General features: G+C 38.5%; 1 protein-coding gene across 1 annotated transcript; it reads right to left on the reverse strand.

Moving 5' to 3' along the window:
• Nucleotides 1-1,469: 1,469 nt before the first annotated feature.
• On the reverse strand, nucleotides 1,470-22,686 carry LOC139149053 (metabotropic glutamate receptor 3-like). Its single transcript, XM_070720573.1, has 4 exons — nucleotides 22,625-22,686; nucleotides 22,468-22,515; nucleotides 4,986-7,816; nucleotides 1,470-3,339 (listed from the first exon to the last, which is right to left on the reverse strand). Exons 3-4 carry the CDS (start codon nucleotides 7,053-7,055, stop codon nucleotides 2,920-2,922), a joined length of 2,490 nt encoding a protein of 829 aa, XP_070576674.1. The 5' UTR covers nucleotides 7,056-7,816; nucleotides 22,468-22,515; nucleotides 22,625-22,686; the 3' UTR covers nucleotides 1,470-2,919.
• Between the last annotated feature and the right edge of the window lie 2,567 nt (nucleotides 22,687-25,253).

Consider the following 25,253-nt stretch of genomic DNA (forward strand, 5'->3'; position numbering starts at 1 on the left):
ATCTGCGTCCGCACTGGTGAATACAACTCTCACAACCGCAGTTTCATTTTCATGACATGGCATAGAAAGTATTTTGGCAACCATATATATATTTGTTAAGAAGGCTTACCATTTGATGTTGGGGCATGAGTTATGTCACTGATGACAGGGGAAAATCAGCTTCAGACAGCAGCTTTTTTCAATAAGTTTTAATCAAGAAGGTAGGAGGGAACTACGCTTTCGCTTTGAATCGCAGTCTCTCCATCGCCGACGATGGAAATTTAGGATGTAGGAAGAGACAACCCCCTTGCTATAAATCACGGTCCCTTCGTCACGGTGATGGAAGCACAGTGATTTAATAGAGCGTGCAGGCTACACACGTCAAAATAGCTTTTGAAATGCAAAGGAAAATATTGCTTCAAATACTGTTGGAACTTTTACTGGACTTGAACTGAGCAACCTCAAATGAAGAATCATTTCATCATACGAACACAACTTTTACTTAACTTACTACCACCACTACTACTACAGTTATAGGCCACATGTGGTACGGCAATTATTCGATAACAATGCATGAAACTGATTCGTTTTTAAGGAACCGTGCCGATTTAAAACAATTAAGCGGCTTATATTACCTGCTTCGCAAATAGCGAAACCCCTTTTGCGGTCAGCAGAAGGAAATTAGAAATGAGAACCACACTAAAATATTCGTGAAATTATTTCAAAAAGGGAAACAGATGATCCTGTTTTATGTAATCAAATAATTCCCAAGTCAATTCAAACATGATTTATTTTATTTTCCCATTTCAGCATTCCGGTTTGATGGGCGTGGTTCTCTTTTTTATATAGATCAAATAAAATCACCGTGACCCACATAAAGCTATGGACAAGCTGTAATTATTATGATTTGCCTTGTTGCTTTGCATACTGTTTCTTGCTGTGCAAACAATCACGAATTTTGGTTTATTTCATTGGACGATGAAATTCTTGTGAATCCAGTCTGCCTCATGCGCCAAAAATGTTACCCTCTGATAACAAACTGAAATCTTTTGATCTCCTTTCAAAATGAACAACGCTTAAAGGGTCAGTATTGCTAACTTTTGATGATTTTTTATTAATTTTATTTCTTTGTCAATTGCAAGTTCTTCTACTCCCAAAAGAGTGTTGAAACACCCAATATTAGCTTGTAAACACAGCTAGCGTCTATTAGGGTAAAATGCACCGTTATTGTTTACATTTGAATTCTAGTCCGGACCAGAATTCACTTGTCAACAATAACAACACAGTTTACACATGTAGGCCTACAGACTGATTTTACTAGCTGAATGCTGTGTATATATTTCAACATGCTTTTGGGGGTAGCACGAAGAAATTATGGTTGACATATAGTAAAAAATCATCGAAAGTTAGCATTACTGGCCCTTTCAGTAAAGGTGGTTTAAATAAATTGCATGTTTACGACCAGAGGTTGTGTTATTCATTTATTTATTCAAAAAGTGAAACAACAACGCGTGTACTTCATTTAATTCAGACCACCGTGTCATCTCTTCGTTAGCCCCAATTGCTTTTCTGTGTTTTCACCCTTTTTTCTTACAATGGAAAATACACAATGCACTCGGCCTTCTAACTGCCAAAAGACCGTGTCTCTGTGAACGGTACGAGACCTGTGTTCTATGGTGTATTTTCTTTCAAATTCTGCAGTTTATTTTTTGGACAATGATAGCTCACAAATTAGATAGATTTGGTAGCGTTATGATTCACGGTCACAAACAGTCACGAAGCTGCTCGCAGTGAACTGCACTGACCCAAAAAAATGAGAAACCTTGGCGGCGTCATTCATAATGATTATAACCGACGTCTTGTCAATGTATACCTGCGCTCTTTTATCATAGTGATTTAAGGACAATCACAGACTTCACCATCTTGTTCCATCTCCAAACCATCACAAGTATTCTACGCGATTCAATGGGAAAGTTTCTTTCAAATGTAGGACAAAACGTAGGGATAACAGTCCTGTGGTGTATAGCATCAGACTGGTGGAGTAATTTTGTTTTAATTTGTTGTTGTTTTTGTTTGTTTTTTTATTCTGAGTTTGTCCCCCCTTTTGTATAGTGGTTTACTTGTTCATGTATGTCTGAGTCTATTAGTTATTTTAGCTGCAGCTTTTTGCGATCCATCTTCCCTGTTGCATTTTCACGACTTTTATGACTTTTGTTGTAGTAAGGCTTTGTTTTTATTCTGTTTTCCTTTTGTTTTAACATGCTTTTATGTTCATTGATTCTGTGAACTCAAATAATTTGACCAATTTTAATGACGGTCACCATAATGTTTTAATAAACCATTATTATTATTATTATTATTACGCTTGGGCTCAGTTAGTGTACCCTAGCGATTGTAAACTTGGATCTGTATAGGTAGCCGGAAGAGACATTGTCGCTGAATGAAGTGGTACAGCATATTATGCATTATAACTGAGTAATGATATCTCGGACCAAAACTTGACAACAGCAAATGGGTCTTAAGAGTTTCATTCACTGATAAAAGGCGATGAGTGGTAATCGTGCTGGAATGAATCTTTGTGTACTCTGATTAATTGCACTTGACAACTTATCAAAAATACAATCAAAATTCACGTGATAATAAATCTGTATCGGTGGCCCACAGACGTTGTGTAGTCAATAGTAAGTTTAGTAAAGGTTACACTTTTCAACAATGTTTACAATGTCAAATCGACGGTGTGAGAGGTTTTCGGGAAATGTGCAGTAGTAACAATACACATGTCGAAAAAAACTTGAATCAATCAAGAAATTCACAAACTTTTTGCAACGGGAACGTCCAGAACACCACCATGAAATAAAAACACATCTTAGGAAAAGGGCGTACACGGACGATATTTCGGGCATTTTACAAACTTAAAGGGAGTTCGTCGTGGCAATGGTCTTACGATGGCGCTGAATCGACCTTGATGTTCATGACGAAGTGTAGGGCGTATATCTTTGGAGCATAGAGAAACACCAGTATGATGGTTGCATTCAACATCGTTGCCAGTGAAAGAATGATGACGCGAACACTTGAAACGTTGATGGCGAAGTAGGTCGGAATGAAAGCTATTGTGATCACCAATGTTGTGTAGACACAGAAGGCGATGAAACGCGATTCATTGTAGTTATCCGGCAGGTGTCTGGTCTTGAAGGCGTAAAAACAACAGAAGATGATTAGAATGGTGTTATAGCTGAACGACGCGATGATCTCCGTCGTCTGAATGTTGCAGAAGAGTTCGGCACGCGCCTTGTGAGTTGCCGAGGGTAGGTATGTCGCTGCCGGCGGGACGTAAATCACAAACGTCAGACTAATAATCACCTGCAAAGACAAGAAAATGTAAAATTTGTGTAAACATCAATGAATCACTGTCACATCTAAGTGAGTGTCACGAAATTTGAAGATTTTTAGGCATAGGGTGAACATCGATGGAACCAAAATTTCAGAGTTTTACTCCTGGACCAGAAAAAATATTGGTACCAACATTCCCTTCCACTGTTCCAAACAGTCTGTTCTCACTTGTTTAAATTATAAATTTCCCTATAGCAAGAACAAGAGAGGATTGTCTTTATTTTTGTACCAATTTTGTGACATTATTCGAGAAACGATTTACCCGACAAAGATGATTGCATTTTTACTCATCTGTCCCTAAAAACCTGTTCGATTTCTCCCTGGAAATCTTTGATGACATTTGCATATTTTAAATTTATCAAATTTACTTATCACTTGTAACCGTGTACCATGATGGGGAGCGCAGACGTAGACGTCTTTTGACCCCCCCCCCCCGCACATATAGCAAACTAACCATTCAGTACCCACCAACCAACTTCGCAGTAACGAAAAGGACATAAACATTTGCAAGGTATGTTCCTTAATTTTTCAAACTACAATCGGTGGAAAGCTTTTTAACATTATTCCCCATATTACTCAGACGTCTTACTTTAACGAGAATCATGAAAACTTATGCAAAATATGGAGCCGCTAAGACGACACTTCTTTGGGTTTTGTTTAAACTCGACTAATCAAAAGCGCCCGCAGGTGGCAATATATATGTTCTGTGGCAATACAGACACTCTCCTTTACATTCTACGGGTTAACATTACTTACAAATTTTTAATATCGTAGATATCGCAAAGTGTGTTTGTTCCATGACATGATGTTCTAACGTCGTCAAATGGACAATGAACGAGTGCATCATCTTTGGATAACGACTATGTGTGAATCCAAATAAAATTTCTCGCTGTGTTATTGACGATGACAGATTTATCAATAAAAACAAGTAACGAGGCAATTGCTTGTCTTAAACCTGTTTGCTATCAAACGAAATGGGCTCTTATAGAATGTACGAGACTCCATTAAGGTTAGCCCCTGTCATGGCCTGTGCATGTCGCTATAATCTGTGACGTTACTATGGAGACTTGTTTTCTTTACGCACAATTAACTTACAAAACTGTTCGATCGAAATTGGACAATTTAATATGCAGTTGAAATATTTGAAGATTTAGATAAGCTTATTGAAAGTGTGAACATGGGAAAGTGTAAAAATCATATTGCGTGACGCTTCAAATGAAAAATTATCATGAAATGTTTATGAGTAGAGTTTCATCATTGGTTCTTGTACACTGCCAGACATGAGAACATTGAATTTCTCTCTGTTTAACAAAGACAGAATAAACTGAGTTGAATGTGTGAAGACAAAGTAGTAAAATTGAGCGCACTGAAAGTAAAACAGGAGATAAATAAATAATCGTCGAATAGATATATGAGAAGCAATCTATATTATGAGTATATGCGAATTGAGGTATGCCCGCTACTAAATTTTCGCGGTTCTCTCACTGTAGCTAGAGTTTGCCGATCAAAAAAGTGAACGACGATTAAACACATCCTTCAATAAATGTCGTACCAGAATGACACATTTTTACGTGATAATAAATTTTAATAGATTTTTAGAAAAATAATACTATTACCTGAACTATTATCAACGCTCCAGCGATGACGACCTGTGAAGTTGGGCTAATTAGACGAGGCCGCTTGGTGGATTTCTTTCCGGAGTCAAATATTCGATAAATCCTGTTGACTTTTGTTAGCAGCGGTGCATAAAGCAAGGTGAAGCTGAAGGTGTAGCCAAGTCGACACACAACGCATGTTGCATCAGTGGGTTTTCCGATGTATATGAATACCATCGGAAATGATAAGAGAACGCCGACGAGCATCATAAAGCTGAGTTCACGGCTCGAAGCTTTGATAAGAGCTCTACTGCGGTACCTGATATACAAAGCCGAGATTGTTAAGGTAGCAATGATGCCTAGCGCAGCCATGGTGGCCAGACCAACTCCCCATCCATCGCTCCACTTGAGGTACACCGGCGACATGGGCTTGCACTCGGTGAAATTGTCATTCGGCCACATTAGCATTGGACATTTCTGACAGCGAGAACCATTGTACGAAATTTCATCTTCGTCGCATCGGAAGCACTCCCAACAACACGGGGATGATCCCGGGATGAGAAAGTGCCCCGGTTGGCAAGGCTGACTACACACTGATGTGGGTACCAAGTCGTCGTATTCAGCAAAGCTTTTGGTAAAGTTCCATTGAATTCCACTGTCATTGAGATCAAGTCTATTGAAGTCTTTCCTGGCATCCCATGTACCGATCTTAACGAACTCATAAGAACCATTAAATTCCTTTAGAGTCTTAAAGATGTATTTTCCCTTGATGTCGCCATTTTCGTCGAAACTTATCCGGCCCGTCGTCCCTTTGAAGTTGACAGATTTCAGATATTCTATGGTGTCTTCGGCGTTGATTTGTCTCATCTCAGGGCACATCCCGGTTGCGTTTGGACAAAAATAATTCCTCCATGCTTCAAGTCCGTAAGCAAAAGTGTAGACAGCGTCGATTACCAAGGAGACCAAACTTGATTTACTGAACCCAGGAGGATAAGAATCTCTGACACAAGAATCTGAAGCTATTGTGCAGTTGACGTCATGGTCCAGGAATTCCACGAGCCACGGATTACGGTGTTCAGTTTTTTGGTACAGTGTCTTGAAATACTCTTCAAACTCGGGAACTTCTTGACTGTACAATTTGATGAAGAACCCGCCGACAGCCGCCGGCAGGTTTCCGTAGAGGTGCAAGTTCGGTCCCCAGGCATCACTAGCGATCCACACGAAATCGTCGGCGGCACCGGCTTCGCGTACTGCCCGCAGGAACAAGTTGGCTTCGAGCGGCACCGAAAACACCACCACGGCCTTGGCATTTGCGTGTTTTTGTAAAGTTCTGACCGTATGGTCCAAGTTTTCGTTGAAACGTGAAATTTCCAGGGATACAGCTATGCATATGCCATGCTTGGCAACCTCGTTCAGCAGGTACTTAATTCCATTCTGGGCGTAACTTTCACCAGAGTTCACCGTAGAGATGTACGTCCAGCCGAAGTGCAGCAGCAGATCGATTATCGCCTGCACTTGCATGCGATCCGGGGGAACGGTGCGCAGAAAATATGGAAACCGATTCTTGTCACTGAGTTCATCACTAGTCGCGTAGTAACTAATTTGTGGCAGGTGCAACAAGTTCAGGATCTTATTGGATGGTATAGATGTCGAACTCCACTCTGTGCCAACCACGCCAACAATATTATGGGTATCGTTCTTATAAGCGCCGGCGCAGGACTTATCCCTCAGCGACATAGCGATATACGAGGCGGTGTCCTCGAAGCCACAATCGTCATATATTTGAAAACCGAGCGTAATATTCGGTAGGATGTCATCTCGTTGATTGATTTTATCAATTGCAAAGACCATTGCTTCCATCTTTTGCACTGTATCGAACTCTCGGAGGTCCGTACACTTACGATCAGCGTCGAATTCGTGTATTGAAAACATTCCTGCTAGAACCAGATCACCCGGTTTCGAATAAGTCTTCTTTGTCATGTCAGGCAGGTGACGCGAATCACAAAGGTTTATCAATGTAAACAGGATAATGCACGATATTTTTGCGTCAATTTGGATTCCAAGGGTTAACTTCAGCGGTATTGTGGCCATGTTGGTCTTCCCTCAGTTCTTGTGAGTAATTTTTTGGCAAGGATTAGAAAATGCACAAACACTGCGTCACAGCTATCTACGCGGAACTATAGTGATAGTGGTAAGAAAACCTTACAAAGGGATGTCTGCGGCCGTCTTCTGCAGGTTTCATAGCGGCACAGTAACAGTGTCTTCTTAGTACTGCAACGGACAAAGCGTAAGATCTTTGAACACTCTTTTGAAAAAAAACGTCGCGTACGATCTTCTTTGAGCGTCCAGGTGGTTACGAGGATTCCTTAGTGGGTCTGAGTGGAATTAACGACGCTATTAGGAATTTAAAACCAAAATTTTACTTAAAAAAGTGGATTTGACTACTTCTGAAGAGTGAAGTTATTTGCTACATATGTTTGTGCACGTAATTCTCCTTATCAAGATAGAGAAAGGTAGAGTTTGGATGGATATGTATATATGGCTACTATCCTACATTTGTGACCGGAGCAGAGATGGAACAATCTGACGATTGTTTGAAACGACGAACCTTGAAAGGGCGATAGCAGTGCTGTTCGATTCTCGCACTTCAAGGAGGTAAGTATAGCAATATACAGGTAACTCGATCTTCAAGCTAAATTCCTGCCTCTATCATCATCATTGTCTATACCAGCATGTGCCTGGAGCCCAACCGTCTCTTCTCACCGTAGTATAGCCCGAACAAGAACTTCAAAAAACTCGTCAGTCGCCAAATTGCTGTTTACCGTTGAAGGAACAGGTACTTGCAAGTGGACCTGGTGGAATGGATTCAAAAGTGAAAGTATATGATACATATTACAAATTAGTCAGTAACGTTTGCAAATATCCCAACAGCAAGTGAGTAACTCAGGAAGCATGCAGGCAAGTTTGCTCTTCCATCAGACCAATAGTGTATACGTACAACGCTATCATATCATCCAGAACTAAAATTGAACGAAAGTAAGAGAAAAAGAGACGTTCCGATCGATACGACTCTTGATAAACGAAGTGGACGAGATGGAAAACGGGTTCCTATAAAGACATCGACTACATCATCGTGCCTCCGAGGTCAAACACAATTCTGGTATTTTAAACACCATTGGCAAACTGATGTGAAAGTCTTCGTACCTTCCGTATCCCCATAAAAAAGGTATCAGGCAAGATTATCTTAGGGATTCATTACCCATATTTGACTTCAGCGTCGATTGTCAAGACACACCGCTCTGAAGGGCAGTCTTCGATATGTTTTGTAACGGTACACTGGTTGATCAAGCGTATCTCTTGCACTATCCCTTCACAATAAAAACTTCGTCATTTATCATCGTTTCCGTCGTCCTAAACAATTTACTCAACCAAGCGCCACTAAGACAGCAGACGAAGAGAATTTAATCTCACAGACCTTTCATATATCTTCAAGACTCATCTCTTTACCATTGCTATGATAACATCATCAAAACACGTATCGCAATTTTCTAATGAAAATATTTGGTGAAAATACACGTATTGCTGTAGATAAACACTGATCAATATTTCAATTCAAAAACGTCGACTCCGAGGACCACGTGGTTTGTCTAATAATGCTAGCATGCAGAAGCAGCCATGATAAGCGATATTAACACTAACGTCACCTTTCTGTTTTGTTTGTTTGTTGACTCACGTCTGCCGCTTAATCAGTTGCAGGGTGGGGATGACTTGGCATGAGTAAAGTCGGTTTTGAGCGTGACAAATGTCGGTGGTGTATCATTTGGAACGTTTGAATGTTTTAAGATTTAACATGATTGGTTACAGTAATTCGTGGACCGATTAAATGTATTTTTAATAACATGGCCCCCGGTACAATGAATAATTAATGACAGCTGTATTTGATCATATTGACATTAAAATTTATATGCATACGTATGTAATATATTGTCTGCTTAGACCTTCATATACATTGCAAACAAAAAAGATAAGACAAAACAGGGACGTAGACTCCGGTTGGAGCACAGTCCCCTGTGATCTATTCCGCTCTTGGACTATGCGCCCCATAGACGTGTGTACATATGCTTGACTCGCTTATGTACACACGTCTATGGGGCGAATAGTCCCAGAGCTGAATAGCTCACGAGTGACTGTGGTTGGAAGCTGCTTCCATGGAATTTTCCACACTCAATATGTAAATTTATGTAAATTACTCATACATTAGCTAAACTAGGTTCTGTCCCCACACCTGGCAATTTGGTAAGGCTATGGTCCCGCAAAAAACGTATGAAGCATGTTTGACTAGTGGCAGCCAGCATGAACACGGCCACCTGGAAGTTACAGAAGTTACACGGGACGCGTAACAAATTGACAGTACATGTATAACTCCCAATATATCGTAGGTGTTGCAAGAAATCAATACTTGCATGTCTGCATGGCGGCATTTGATGAGTCAAAATATGAAACAGCAAGTCACCATTGATGACGCCGTCCCCGCCATGATAACTGTGATCCGATCCGTTGCTTCACCTTAGCTGATGCAGAAACAAGAGACCACATAGCGGAGGTCAACATAATTTCATAATTATTTTTATGTTTTGAGGAAAAGTCTTTTCTATATAATTAAACTCACAAGTCACCGCTGATACATTGGAGTGTCTTTCGCTGAGAGAGTCAGTGATTGACCGAGTGAGTCTGAATGAGTTAGTGACTGACTGTAACAAGGACCACTTAACCAGTACCAATGGCAAATACCGATGCCATAAAGAATACAACAACAAGACTTTGATTTCTACGGACATTTGAAAACAAACAAAAGTATAGCGTATCACTTCCCTGCAGTATGAAGCATGTCACAACTTTATTGTTTTAGATCCAAACTGTTAGGAAGTTAAACAGATATTTAAATTTCTCATAAAATATTATATTCCATGCACGCGGACATAGCGCGTGCACCACACCATGTCTTACATTATAACTCTGTGTGAAGTGTTCTCAAGTATAATACATTTATATGTAATGCGTTTCCAAGCTGGAATTGAGTTGACATTGAAATAAACACAAAGAAACGCCAAAATGATTTAGGGCACATGCGGGATTGCGTGAGAGCTTTCGCGCTCAAACGCGGGAAATTCAAATTTGGCTAATTCCTACAGAATGGTTGCTTCGGTAATTATTACAGTTGGTGTGTTAGAATAAAGTTGTATCGCATACGTGCTAGAATTACATTGTATAGCAGCGGCGGTGAAATTTGCAAGGGGCATCGCTATGTTTACGTACAATGATGGAGATGTACAGGCAATATATGTGTATGATTTTAATCATTTAAAGTGGAAATTGAAGCCATGTGTTGGCGAGTGTGAGTCGTTAGACAACAGGTAAGCAAATGTACATGGGGCCTCCTCTCCAAGATTAATGATACGCGCAGGCACACACGTGCAATGCATAGCAATAGGTGAGGGGATGTTGCTTGTTACCCTATCAGCTCTGTCTAGAATCTCAGGCTCAATTTCGAATCACAAATAATTAATTATATTGCAAAACACTACATGCACGTGTACCTAATAGCTTTATCATCCGTCTCCAAAGTTTATGAAATTGATACACGCATGTGTGAGTGATGACTCAGGGATAACAGATGGCCGGATAGAGCCAAATCAGGAATTCCCCAGGAATAGGCATACTGTCAAGTAGATAGTTTTAGTATGCCAAGACGAAATATACAGCCCAAGAGGCATATCAGATCATGTCATATGTGCACCAAGGTTAATTGTTCTTGTACCAATACTTGACAGAAATCGAAAGAACAGTCTCTTTAATTGCTCCACACAGAAAACTATACAGCGAAAAGACTGTCTGGAACAAATTGACATTAATATGTATATGATAGTACATATTTTTATTGCTTGCTTGTAAACATAGGATTTACATCACATTTGTGGCAATAAAAGTGTGATACAAAAATAAGTTAAAATTTTCTTCAATAAAGATAAAGTATTACAGTATAATAATAGTAGCTAATAATAAATATAACTAGGTATTTCTTTGTTTATATAAAGTAAAAATATAATCTGCAAGTTGTTCATTAAAAGATAACTCTTGTTTTGTTAGTAGAGAAATAAGCTGATTTTCAGTATCGTCGTTTGGGAAATTGATTTTACTGAAAAAGTTCGTTCTTTGGACTTTGTATTTCTGACAGACTAATAAAAAGTGTGTTTCATCTTCAATACTGTTGGTGTTACACTGATTGCAGTATCTTTCAGTAATTGGGGTTTTTGGAACAGTGTGTCTCCCTTTTTCAATTGCTAGATCATGATTGCTAATGCGAAGTTTGGTGAGCAATTTTCTTTCTCACCTTGCAACTGTGTTAAGTAGGGTTCTAATCTAAATTACGTTTTATTTTGGCATACATTCTTAGTTTATTATTTTCATCAGTGATCAACTTTTTCCAAAAGACTTCATAATTGTTTGTTAAATTTGTTTTCATTAAACCAGTTATAACTTTGTGGTGTTTAAGTGATGGAGCTTTATCAAGGAGAAAGTCCATTCCATTGTCTTTAATTAAAGCACTTAAACAGTTAAACCAGGATCTATTGTTAGTGTTGTTTACCATTTGCTCCAGAAAAGCTTCTTTAGCAAGATTACAATGTGGCAGTTGTACGATATGAAGCCAGTATTTAACAATATTAAGTTTGATCTCAAGTAGAAGTGGGAATTGTCCTATGTATATGATAGTACACATTTTCTGTACTTACTTTGAACAAACTGGATCTATTATAAAACAAATGGACATGCAGTATGTTATGTATGTCACAACATCTAGTATTTGTATGAACTTTGAATGACTGCCGGCTTTTGACGTGCAAAATTGGAACAAAATAACCGCCAGCCATTGGCATGGATGCACAGTGAAAAGAAGTCCGGAACTACTAAGAGTGCATCAACTGTGTTCCTGCACACACGAAAATGTAATAAGTTCATGCTATTAGCAAAATACACTTGTATATAATATTTCATTTCAGTACTACCAACGATTCTTGAGATATTTAGGCAACAAACGGACAGACAGTGAACATGGCAGCTAGTAGAAAAGCGGACGTCATTCTAGGTAACATTTTGTCATGGATAAAATGAGAAGAAAATTTCAAATGGTCGCTGCTGTTTCAAACGCCATGACAAGAATGAGTTATGTGTTGCATAAATTTAGACTTTGCTCGGCCCATCTCTACAGTCACTCAGTCAAATGACAACGCTCACATGCAGGCCAGGGTCATCAGCAAATGGGTCTGATGGATCCCAGTATCAATATTGGTAAACTGACAAGACTTCCAATGTATAGCAGAAGGTATGTACGTGTTAATAAGCGTTGTCCATGTATGCAAGAACGACGGTCGGGGATTAAAAACTGACAGTTGAGTAGGTTCAGCTGTTCCAGGCGCAAAGTACACATTTACACAGCCTTAACTACAGCACCGATCCTAATCAGCACAGTGTTTGTCTAAAGCCGATGAAAATTGTGTACGAATTGCCTTTTCCTTTTCTATCCATTTCTAGGCTCGAGCCAATTACTCGATTAAAAGCGACACGCAGTCACGTTGATAAAGTTAATTTACTGCGAGACAATCGATAAAAAATGAAATCGAACTAGATTTCCCCAGCTCAAGTCAATACATGCACTTTACGTTCACAGTCAATACGTTCACTTTGAACAGAAGTATAGTTTTAGGCGTTGTATCGCTTCCAGTTGCATGGCATTCCATCACTGCTTGGATAGTAAAAATCTACTTTAACAGCTACCTACCACCAATCTTGTGCAGATATTATGCCTATGTATGAAGGAATGTGTATCGTCGTTTCTCCTGTGTAACGGGTAGAATACTCGAACTCTCTGAAGTTGACCACTAGCAGTGTAGAGGGGAGCGGTCACCTGCCATGTTACTGTGTATTTTGCAACTATACAAAAACACCCTATCAAAGTGTTAAGGAACGGTGAACGTAAAAACATGCAGTTTTGTGAAAGAGTCACGACTCATAAAGAAAATATGCAATAACTGCGACAATCCCATTGACAAATCTAATCAACAAGGATTCATGGATCGGTTTACAACCTAACACAATGATATGGAAATATACAAATATTTATCTAGTTAAATTGGTATTGAGTTGGCCTGTTCCCAGAAGTTTTCAAGCTTCAGTTGTCTTCATTTTGAAAACTCTTCTTATGAATTATGCACATTACAAATTAACATATCTCAAAAGTGTCCATTTTCCACCTCAGACGATTGGGGCCATTGGGAAAGATATCGTGCATAATTTTGAAATTAAACAATGTTCGCTTTCTATCGTTTGTCAGGCCAGAGTTTGATTAATCAGAACTTATTCGAATGGGAAGGAGTGTAAAATATAACAAATTGATCGGAAATTTATTCTCAATAGGAATGTAAAGCGTTTTGACGAGAGGGCTGAATAAAATAATTTAAAATTTAATTTCGCTGGGTTTATGAGAGATAATTTTTCCCCATGGGTATCAAGTAAATTATGGGAACCTTGAAGGATTTTCTAAAACTATCTTTAACTTTTTTATCCTTCAAATTCCATAAAACATAATTTGCTGCAATGGATCATGTTGCTCTGTCTAGGATATAAGAGTTTATATGATCTGACGAATAGGTACCTGTGAATTTATCATTTTAATTTTTTGCATTTTACTATCTCTGATTTGTTAACATTTATCTGCAGTCGTGGTAGGTTCCAAAATAGTTTTACTTCTGCAATAGATATGGGGATTGATGTTTCATTAGATACACGGTGAGTCCGTATTGTCAGCGACTTGAGAAATTTTGATTTCTATTCTATTTATATATTTTTTGCCTCGATTAATCTCAGTATTAACACATGGGTATCGGGATTCTTTCTAATGTGGCAAGTCATAATTTTAACTGTGAGAAGAAAAAGAAGGGCTGAGAGTAGATTTCCTTGATGGATGTCTCTACGTAATTTAAAATATGAAGAGTACCGTTGGTATTTATAATGCTCCAATGGTTTTAATACATCGAACAACCTACAGACCGAATCCAACTTGGTAAATATTTCAAACAAGAAATTCCATTCGAGGGGTTTTGAGAAGTGTTAAAAATGTATGGCAAGATAATCTTTAGTCGTCTTCCAAGTACTTCACTAGGGCTAATATTTTATAGTCTCCAATTGTTTAACAGGTCACGACCATTCTTTTCTATGTAGTAAACAAACGTAGTATGGCGCGATTTTTGCCAAGGTGATAGTGCACATGTTTCAAAACCTTCAACGTCTCTGTGAGGTATACTTAAAGGGATGGGGTCGTCGGAACTACGCGCAAAGTTCGTATGAGATCCATGTGACCTATGCAAACACAGTATCCAAGGTTAGTTGGATTAAAGTTAAAAAGTGTTTGCAGCTATGCTGACGTGATGCATCTAGATATCGGGCATGAAATTTATTGTGTTAAAACAAGAAAGACGCACAGGCTCAGTTCCGATGAACTCCGGTCTCCTTCCTTCAAATAAGTATATTATTTCGATTTACGGTCCCTGGATTTATGTGTATGTCCTATCAATAGAAAGAAGCTGGAACTGAAGACGAGTGCATGATGATGTAGAACTTGAACTTTTTTATTGAATATGGAACCATGGCTAGGCCTCACGGCCAAGCCACTGTTACATCAGTCTGTGAATTTGCCTGTGAGTGTTGCTACTTGAGTCGGTCCTAGTTAGTTTGTCCTCTGAGTTAGTGTGTGTGTGTGTGGTGTGTGTGTGTGTGTGTGTGTGTGTGTCCATATAGTATACAGTATCTTGACTATGTCGGACACAGACGCCATAAACAATACAATAAGATGGCATACAATACTTTGATTTCTACCGACGTTAGAAAAGATACAAAAGTACAAATCATCACTTGCCCGTGCGTGGCATTCTTTTGTTTCAAACCCTCGCCATGAATAAATTAAAATGATAATAACAGCTCAATATTACGATTGGTTAAAATTACAATAGAACACGGTCGCAGTACGCAGAATACCTCCATGTAGTGTCTATGTTGTAAACGAGTAAGACCATGCTGTCGATACCGTGCTGGCATTTCGCGACGCCAGTATTGTTAGAGTCCAAATCGAGAGGAATTGCGCGGGATTTATCGCGTCCATGGCCGCTAATGTATCGAGAGCGTGAAATATCAATTTTGTTTGCGCAAATTTGAAAGATTATGATATGTATATCTCAAATTCTTTATTGGAAAGTGTACACATGTACATTGATTTTCTGAGCATATTTTTCTTGCTTTGTCGAAATGTTTCCATGTCTGAGTTCACAGTCCCTCCACCACGGTCCCTCCAGGGACCATGCTGGGTCTGAGGCTTTTTTGACAGTCAATCGCCGAATGACAAAGAAGGGGCGGACTTGATCTGACGTGCTGTAAAAGTGAGCTTAAAGTGTGGTGCTGAAATGGTTTTATGTACTAGGTAATTTCAAACTGCAGATAAATTCGTAATGAAATGTTGATTCTGGGCACATGTGTAATAAAATATTGATGAGAATGTCTATGTTCAATCAAACATCTATAGGAGTTATCTTTAAGCGATTTTACTACCCTCTAGACATCGAAATACCTATTCTGATATTGGAAAGTGTTGCCCTTAGATATGGGGGAAATAATGGAATTCATAATTATATTCATTTTGAAATCATATTTAATGTAAGCATTTCAGTACATTCAATGGTTAAGCATGATTAACAAGACAACATTAAACACTGTGCAATCGTGATGATTTCATTGTATAACTACACGACGTTACCGCTTCAAAAAAACTAATTTATACTTCAGGGTTGCGAACTCCAAAATTTAGTTCGGAGCAAACGTTACCTTTCAGACTAGATGCCTGCAGAGTGTCATTATCGACAATACATCGTCAACGCAAGGAGAATCAATTACCAAGGCTCAAATTCTCATTGATTAGAGTATTTTTGGCCTCATTGAAAATCACAGAATACGGGTATTTTTCTTCTTTTTAATTGTTGAGATACACCACAGTACTGAAACTGCTCTATTGAAAATAGTCAATTGCGACATTCTGGCCTCCTTGGATTCTGGCGAAATTACCATTCTCACTCTCTTAGATTTATCCGCCGCATTCGATACGGTCGACCATTGCATCCTTCTCCTCTGTCTTGAACACACTTTTGGCACTTACCTCTCAGGCAGAACTCAAACTGTAACTATCAATGGCATACGATCAACAACATCATCTACCGGTATCTCTTTTTGTGTCCCGCAAGGCTCAGTTCTTGGCCCTGCCCTATTTGTTTTGTACACTGACCCTCTTTTCAGCCTCGTCAGAAAATATTCATAAAATTACCACGCCTTTGCCAATGGCAGTCAATTATACACGGAAACTACAACCAATCAAATCGAACCAACTGTTGAATCTGTGCAAAGTTGTGTCACTGCCATCAAACAGTGGATGACATATAATAAACTCCAGTTGAATAACAGTAAAACAGAGGCAATACCTATATCTTCACCCAGAGAAGCTGCCAAATCATCTCTCCCTCCATCCATAATTCTGAGCGATTCTGATATAATTTTCGCCTCCAGTGTCAAAAACTTAGGAGTCACACTCGACTCTAACATGAATATATGTGAACATGTGCAGAATATTTGCAAAGCTGCATACATTCAAATCAGACAAATTAGCTCTATTCGTCACTTCCTCTCTTTACAGGCTACTCAAACATTGGTCTCCGCACTTGTTCTGTCTGGTTTAGATTATTGTAATTGTCTCCTTTCTGGTTGCCCTAAACAGCTTGTAGACAAGTTGCAAAGAGTGCTAAATGCTGCCGCTCGCCTCGTCTGTAATGTTAAAAAGTACGATCACGTCCAACCCCTGTTGCAAAAATTGCACTGGCTGCCTATTAGTTCTCGTATCCATTACAAAGTTGTATCTACTTGCTTCAATTCAGTCATGGGTACAGGACCGCAATATCTCTCTGAGCTTCTACATCAATACACTCCAAAAAGACAACTCCGCTTTTCCTCGGATTCTCGACTTCTCAGTATTCCAAGAGTTTTCACAAAGACTTTTGGCGAGAGATCTTTCTCTTACATTGGCCCTGCATTATGGAACAAGCTTCCTTCTGACCTTCGCCACTCCAACTCTGCCCTTTCTTTCCGACGTTCTGACTTTTCCCTTTAAACAGTAATTTAACCTTTTTTGTTCGCCCAGTCTTCAGTCCCAGTGATTCAACATTTCCTCTGATACAGTGTATTTGTCATTTTTTGGCCTCGAGCTCTCTTCTCAGAGATTAGGGATATTACAAATGCACTTTATTATTATTATTATTATTATTATTATTATTATTATTATTATTATTATTATTATAACTTTTTAGCATTGCTCACGTGAAATTACCGGCAATACCGCAGTTGTTCCATCTAGGTGAAGTACCCAAACAGAAATCCAGCAATGCAAACGAGTTGGACTAAATGTGGATTTTCCTGTTAATTCGTTTGGAAAACGTTTCAAAAAAATGACCTGGAAAGCGGGATTGAATCTGTTAATCATGACTTGACAAAAGTTGTTCGCGTATATGTGGCCACTGTGCTAACTTTACAGCGTTGAATGACATAGTATGATCATATTTCAAAATTAAGTCAGGATTTTAAAGACAAACAATTAAAAACGTAAAACTATTTTATATTTTATTTTAGGAGATCCGTTTGCATGCTGATGATTTGTGTTACAACGATTGCAAGGGCGATAGACTTGCTAAATTAGTATTTTTTATTTTAAAGGTAAAATGTTGATAAAAAGAGAGGTTCAGAATATATCTAATCAGAGTTAATATTTTAAGCAAGATGACAGGCCAATGGGTTTCCAGTTTGCGTAATATGCATTCAAAGATATAATGTAGGAGAAATATTTATGTATCTGCTTGTTTTCAGTTTGGTATCAGCGTTGAACAAGCAGGAAAATTGTTAGATGGTCCTGAAATAGACAAATCTTTCTTACGAATCTATCTCTCATTTCTAAAAGCCTCCGCTAACTTTGCTCGGTCGAATCCTTACCTCAAGATTGTATCACCCCTATTTGTAACAATCAACCCTATTTGTAACAAAACTGACCGAAATCTTACTACCTATATTCGGTTAACTTTTGTTACAAATTGGGTCGATTGTTACAAATAGGGGTGACGTGTCAACCCTATTTGTAACAATCAACCCTATTTGTAACAAAATTTAACCAATTTGTAACAAAATCTAATTTTCAAAGAAACTTGGCCGTATTTGATGAAATCTTGATGAAATATACATATTTATATGTTTGGGGGCAATTTTCTTTTTTTCCTTGTCGAAACTCATTTTTTTCCGAAAATGCTCGTTAGATTAAACTTCGTTGTGCAGGTTCCTAGGGATAAGAGGTCTACTCGTAAGATATAATTAAGTCGTGCAGATACATGCCAAAAGCTTGTTTCGTTGTAATTTTCACCAATTTCGGTCAAAAATGTTAAAAATCTTGTTTTCTGACCGAAATCATACTAAACCTATAGGCCTATGGGGTTAACTTTTGTTACAAATTGGGTCGTTGTTACAAATAGGGGTGATACAAAGATCACACAGTATTACATTCTTATAGTATAAAGTTATAACTCTCAAGAAAAATTGTTTAGCGCGAAAAAATGTGAATTTATAGGTTTATTTAGGAGCGTTGTTAAAGAATTCGTCTTCTAACATTGCTGTCATCGGAAGTTTACGACTCTCAGCCGTATGTATTATCTATGGACTCTTATAGCCACGATAAGACTGTGAGTCATAAGTTAACGACGCGACGTAAAACGACGTGTTTGCGATGCACCGTTCACACGCTATGTGTTTTTGTGAAACGTATATCGAAACGTTGGGGAAAATACAGTATTGGAGAGAGAGAGAGAGAGAGAGAGAGAGAGAGAGAGAGAGAGAGGGGGGGATAATATAAAGTCTAGTGAGATCTGAGAAAGAAGAAGGAAGAAGAGATGGAGATAGACAGGGAATAGGAGAATAGAAGTGTGAGATACGACGAGCACAGGGATGCAAAATAGGTCGCGATGGGTGATGACACATCAACGGAACGGAAAATGTCAGCTGAAAAAGGTCTGATACACTAGACAGATAAATAAGAAACAAATTACGATGTGCGTGGGCAAAGATAAATGTTATCGCGGAGAAAAGATACAAAGCTCCAGAACCCACAAAATGATTGTCAGTGACATCGAAAACTGCAGGTCAATAGACTGAGGGCGCACCTGAAAGTGATATGAAAATGTCAAGTGGGGCTGGAGTTGTGAAAGGTGATGCCTTATCCAAATTTACGTTTTAAAGTTTTATCATCATGACAGAGAGATTCCGCTTCAATTGCTGTTATGTCGTTGGATATTCTCTGAAACCAGCAAGAATCATTTCGCTCCCTGGCCTTTCAAAAAGTATATCTCACAGCCCAGTACAGGCAACTGCTACGTGGATATATGTTGTGTTTCCTTCACGTTTTACTATTATCTTTTCCGATAGCATAACATGGTCCTTTGAATCGTAGACCGTGGCATGGGGCTAACTACATTTTCTTTTACAGACAGTGGTCAAAGCGGGATATTGCGCTGCTATTAAACTATCGAAAATTAATACGTCAGGTCTCTGTGGCACGATTCAATTACTGAAGTATAGGTCTCTGACTTAGCTTATATCACGTACAAATTAACACAGTAATATGAACATGACTTTTTTTATGTTCCATGTATGAACAGATGAATTGGATGCATACAGCAAATAAAAAAGTTCAAACGCGAACAGAAACGAAACCATAGAAGCAGGTTTGCTTCGGATTCTTCTCAAAAGCCAAATATACTTCAATAAGGTATGGCATAATAAATTAAAACTAGCATATTTTAATCAATCTCTGCAAAGCGTTCGCACTGTCACAACACAATGTTATGATCCATATTACCTGATGGCGTCCCTGATGTGATAACTTATGACTTCCTGTCAAACACACACGATTTAATATGTGTCGAAGTTACCTTCTTGATTTTCTTCTTCATGGAACTGATTAGAGACCATAAAACATCAATAAAGGATGTAAAACGCTTCTTAGTTTTGAATTTCTGGGTGTGGTGGAATCAGGAACGTTCACTTGTCACATAATCGAATGTTCCATTCCGACAAAATCAATCTATTTTTTCCTCAACATTCTTAAAAAGAAAGTCCTGAACGGAGGAGGTATTGGGTGGTAGGCAATATACTGAAAATTGACATTTTTATTGAACATCAAAGATCTCGATCGTCTGCATAATTCTTGAAATTCGAAGGATGATGGCTTTCTGTACAGTACATGATTATAAGTTTAATTTGTTCTGAGCTTGTGAATGTTTTCTATATAAAAAAGGAAAAGAAATAAAAAACACACTGAGAAAACAGCGTTTTATAAGAACAGTTGACCTGTTCCAGGCATGCATCAACTGTATACTATTATTTTCTCTTTTCTGTGTTCTCATTAATCCGAATCGTACGTACACAGAAAATATGAACAATTTCTGACGAGTTTTGCCCGTCAATAAAACTGCAATGCTATATAGATTTAACAACTGTAGACAATCGTGCTGTTGAGTGAATTCTTTTTTGCAGAGTTTAGGGGGATTACTGACCCTGGATATGGTGTCTGTTTGTCCACATATGGATATGGTGTCTGTGTGGTTTATTGACGTGTATGGGTTCATTCGCCTCTTTACCTCTACGTCAATGCCGAGATGTGTAATACGTCTCAACCTGATAAACTTTTGTTCACTGCCCATGAAAACAACCCTAGCTAACCTACTCAGTGCCTGAAGTACAACTTTCCCTTGTGTAGGTCGGCAGCGGCTTGACAAATGTTTATTTTTCGTAGCAATCTTTGACGACGGGGTATCACGCTGCTCGTAGGGTTGTCGGCACAGATTACCGTGTCTGTCGCTTCCGTTCGCCCTCAACCCCAATTAACCTTCTTTCTGTGAATTGTCACGCAGTCAAAGCATTCAGGCTTTCCCCATGGAGCATGGAAGCTTGAATTATTTAAGCAGGTGGACTGGATGGTCAAATTTAATGATACGAACGACCATACCAGGGCTTCCGTTCGGCTTCCAAAGATCCATTAGCTGTAACTTTGGTCATATTTTAAATTTTGTTTGTTCTGTGTATCATCTGCAGTTTCTGGTGTGAATCCCTGAACCATGGAGAAATTCCTAATATTTAGCTCATAAATATACCCTATATGAGTATAATCTGCATTGTTATTGTTCAAATTTTGTGTTCAGGTCCGGACTAGAATACATTTATCAACAATAACAATGATCATTTCACGTATACAGGCTGCGTTGGCAAGCAGGACACAGAGCATTGGTAAAATTATGATCGGATTATAGTAAAATTCTGTATTTGATACTTTGAAACAGAGTAGTGGAAAATTAGTCAAAAGTTACAGTTAATGTCCCTTTAAATTCGTTGCAACAGGAACGCCATATATTATAAACTTCTTGATAGCATATCCACAACTCATGAACACTGATCGGAAAAGTTTGTATTCAATTAGTTCAGGTCAAAACGCCATTCCTATAAGAACTATTGAAGCTCTCAATTAGCTGTACATAACAAAGTGGAAAGTTCGTGTTTCAACGTTAGGTTTCTGCACGTCCTTGTGAATATATTTTGATAACATTGACTGCGTGCGCTCTGCTTCGCCATGAATGATAGAAAACATATTTGGTTGGTTAGACGAGCGCTTTCAGAAGGTCCGTCCTGTCACATTTATAGAGGTACCCAGTATTACTGAGTATCGCGTTTGTTACACAGTGCTTATCCCAGAACGTACAAGATCATATACAAAGCTACGTAGTTCTTTTGCGAGCTGGTCTCCAAAACCTTGAGGCGCAGTTTCCCGCATTAGAGGCTGCATACATTCCATTGGTTCACTTTTGTCTATTCCCTTTGTTTTCGGGGCTTGGAATGGGATGAGGTTGAGGAAACGTCAAAAAACGGGAATGAGATGCTCGACGTAAACAAAATCGCTCCAGGTAGTGTTATTTACGGAATATTTGTCAAGCAGATTAACAAACGACAGACTATTGGCTAATCGCATGCACAATTTTCCAAATAGGCATAACGCACAAACCTAATATCGTAGTCATTACTTTAGTCAACACCACTACTCGTTCCAGTGTTTACCAAAAATCCAGGGTTTGACTGTTACTTTTAAAAACCATGCCCTTGTAGTTTTTTCTTATAATTTCGTGTATTCGGGACAGGTTTATGTTATGATTAAAACTTGTTGGCAATCTTCCGATCAGGTAATACATCAATTCATGACAATACTAATATAAATTTTGGTTTCATGAAACCCTGTGATAACTCTAGGTTGAAATACGGACAAGCATCTTACCTGTGTCGGGATCCTGTTTAGAAACTGTTTCTAGCTTTTCTTGAAATACTGTGAAGGGGACGAAGAAGAATTTGCTAAGAGAAAGAAAGGATAACAAACAAACAAACAAACAAACAAACAAACAAATCTGACTACTTTAAATAAAAACGTGAATCACCTGCCGTCTTTGCATCCGCGAATCAAGACTGTCGTCGAGGCGTCGTTATTCCTGAATTAAATCTCATGACAGAATAGTGCACTGTGCATGCGCCAAATGTAAGGCTGATGGATCGTAAACTTGAGAGAGCCGACAGCTGCACCAGGATTTAAAACGACTCCGGCGATCTACTGTTACTTGTATCGACGTATTTACAACGCAATGGACACTTCGTGGCATTTGTGGAGCCGTCAGTGACATCGCACACATACGATGATTCTCAATTTGTTTCTTCAGAAGTCATCGGCGTATGCTACATGTCAAATAAAAGACAACATTTCATGGAGTTTTATCACAAGGAAAGAATGACCTCAACTCTGGGTGTAAAACGAAACCCAGCGCGAAGTTGTCAGCAAAAGGTCCAATAAGGTCAAGGATACCGGGCAATCCAGTGACACTGTGTATCGAATCACATGACTGATATTTGTTCAAGAAACGGGGAATGTATAGTTTGCGTTGAGAAGTTCACTTGATGGCATTACATTTTTGCAGGTATCAATATCAAGCTGCTGAAGAATACAGTTTCTTGATTAGTGCTAGCTATGAGTTGAAAAACGTGAAAGATTAAGACTGCAGGATGGATGGTACATGCTACTTGGTTTAATGGAGATGACAGTTACGCAGACCCTTGGATTTTTATACGGTGATGTGATGTTTTCTTACGGAGAAAGGAATTCACCAGAGTAAGAATACATTCATGGATTACACGATTCGATACAAATGAAAATTGACGATGATATCCGTATTACAGAGGAAAAAAGGGAAATCGATCCTCTTGATTAATCAGCTATCTTCCCGACTCTTGGCACCTACTTTGATTTACAGGTATACTGTGATTTATTTATTATTTATTTGTTCATGTTTAATCTATTGAATCGGATTCAATTTCGGATTGTAATCCCTAGTGCTCGCCAAAGCATTTGTTCTCCAGAACGACAACGCAGTGTGCTGTTCTACCGTTGATTGCAATCAATGATTCGATTTCACGGTCAACGTCCTCTGGCAAATCTTACGACAGAAAAAATGAAATTGCGGGATAACACGAAATGGCAAATAAAACTAAAGTATTAGCTCATGCAATTATTGAATGATTGATTACTTTAATCAAATTTTACGGATGCCAACAGCAAATCAAAAATCACATTTCACTGGCATACATTATACATTAATATTTTATATTTTTAGTGATTGCATGCATTCATAGATGAAAAAATCCTCATGATCATCATCTATATAGCTTGGCTAAGATCTGACTTCTTGAGTGTGACAAAGTAATCAATGATTCGATTCCATAAACACTCTTCTTCTCTTTAAGATGGATGACTACGCAAAAGTTAAAATATTATCATTTCTTTGTACTTGCATTAGGTAACAGTGAGTGGACAAGATTAATGATAAGGAAAAGGAGTGTTCCCGCCTTGCTTGTTGAAAGACATCGTAAAGAAATTCGCCACACCCGCTGATTCTATATGCAGTTCATACTGCTTTATCTAAAATGTGTGGGAGCTGGTTAAGACCGAAGCATATATAGCTGGTTTCTGCAGCCTAGAGACTTAAAACATTCCTTTACAAATTAATTTTAGATTAAAAATAAACGGAGAGAAATGTGTGCTGCTGACCACTCAATGTAGGTACACGAATGATATATTTATAAAGAATGCATATAAAACTGCTCAGTCAAAATTTATTACGGGTTCTTTTGTCCAGAAAGGAATAATCCTTTGAAATCTAGTTGACAATGACACCACTTATTGAACATATTTTTCATAATGAATTCTCATTCAAACTCTTTTGTGAACGTTTCGAGAAAGTGACAATATCATAAGGGTGTGTCCTTGCATTTCTACATGCACTGCAATGGCTTACTTTGCTCGACCCACGGGTAGGATTCCCCTAGCTTAAAATGGATTTTGAGGATTTCATTCTATCAATCTTAAGAGCTCAGTACCCAGAGTGTGTTGTTGAAATTAATTAAAGTAATAACCCCATTATCATAAAATGGCCATTACCAATAATTTGAGTGGATCTATAAATAGAAGTTATGTATGAAATCTTAAAAGGAGCGCCTGGCCCCAAGGGAAGCCATGATGAAGATACTTAATCATTTGAAGTTCACTTTTACTGATGATGATGATGATGATGATGATGACGATGACGATGATGATGATGGTGATGATGATGATGTTAAGGAGGATGAGCAGGAGGAGGATGAGGAATACGATGATGGTGATATAACGATAAAGACAATGGTGGCAGGATGGTGAAATAAACACCACAAGGGCACTGACGACGACGACGACGACGATATCGATAGTGTTGATTGAAAATTTCAACAATAATGACAAAAGCAACAATCATGATGGTGATGGTGATACAAGGAGCTCGAGACGATCCTAGTTGTGATGTTGGTGGGGGTAATGAAAGTAAGATATGTATAGAAAGTTGGTGATGTAGTAGGGTAGTAAATAAATATGTTTTGAAAGTGAGGGAAGCATTGTGCGACTTATTTCATGTGGGCAAGGAGTCTTTTCAAAACTTTTTCCTATTTTTGCTGCACTGACACATTGCTCAAAACTCGTCAAATTCCCCC

The sequence above is a fragment of the Ptychodera flava genome, chromosome 14, assembly GCF_041260155.1.
Source record: "Ptychodera flava strain L36383 chromosome 14, AS_Pfla_20210202, whole genome shotgun sequence".
Taxonomy (NCBI): Eukaryota; Metazoa; Hemichordata; class Enteropneusta; family Ptychoderidae; genus Ptychodera; species Ptychodera flava.

Coding starts and splice junctions, on each gene's coding strand:
- LOC139149053 (XM_070720573.1), bottom strand. CDS start 7,055: ATGGCCACAATACCGCTGAAGTTAACCCTTGGAATCCAAATTGACGCA. Junction 3,340..4,985: donor GAGCGTTGATAATAGTTCAG/GTAATAGTATTA, acceptor TTGTCTTTGCAG/GTGATTATTAGTCTGACGTT.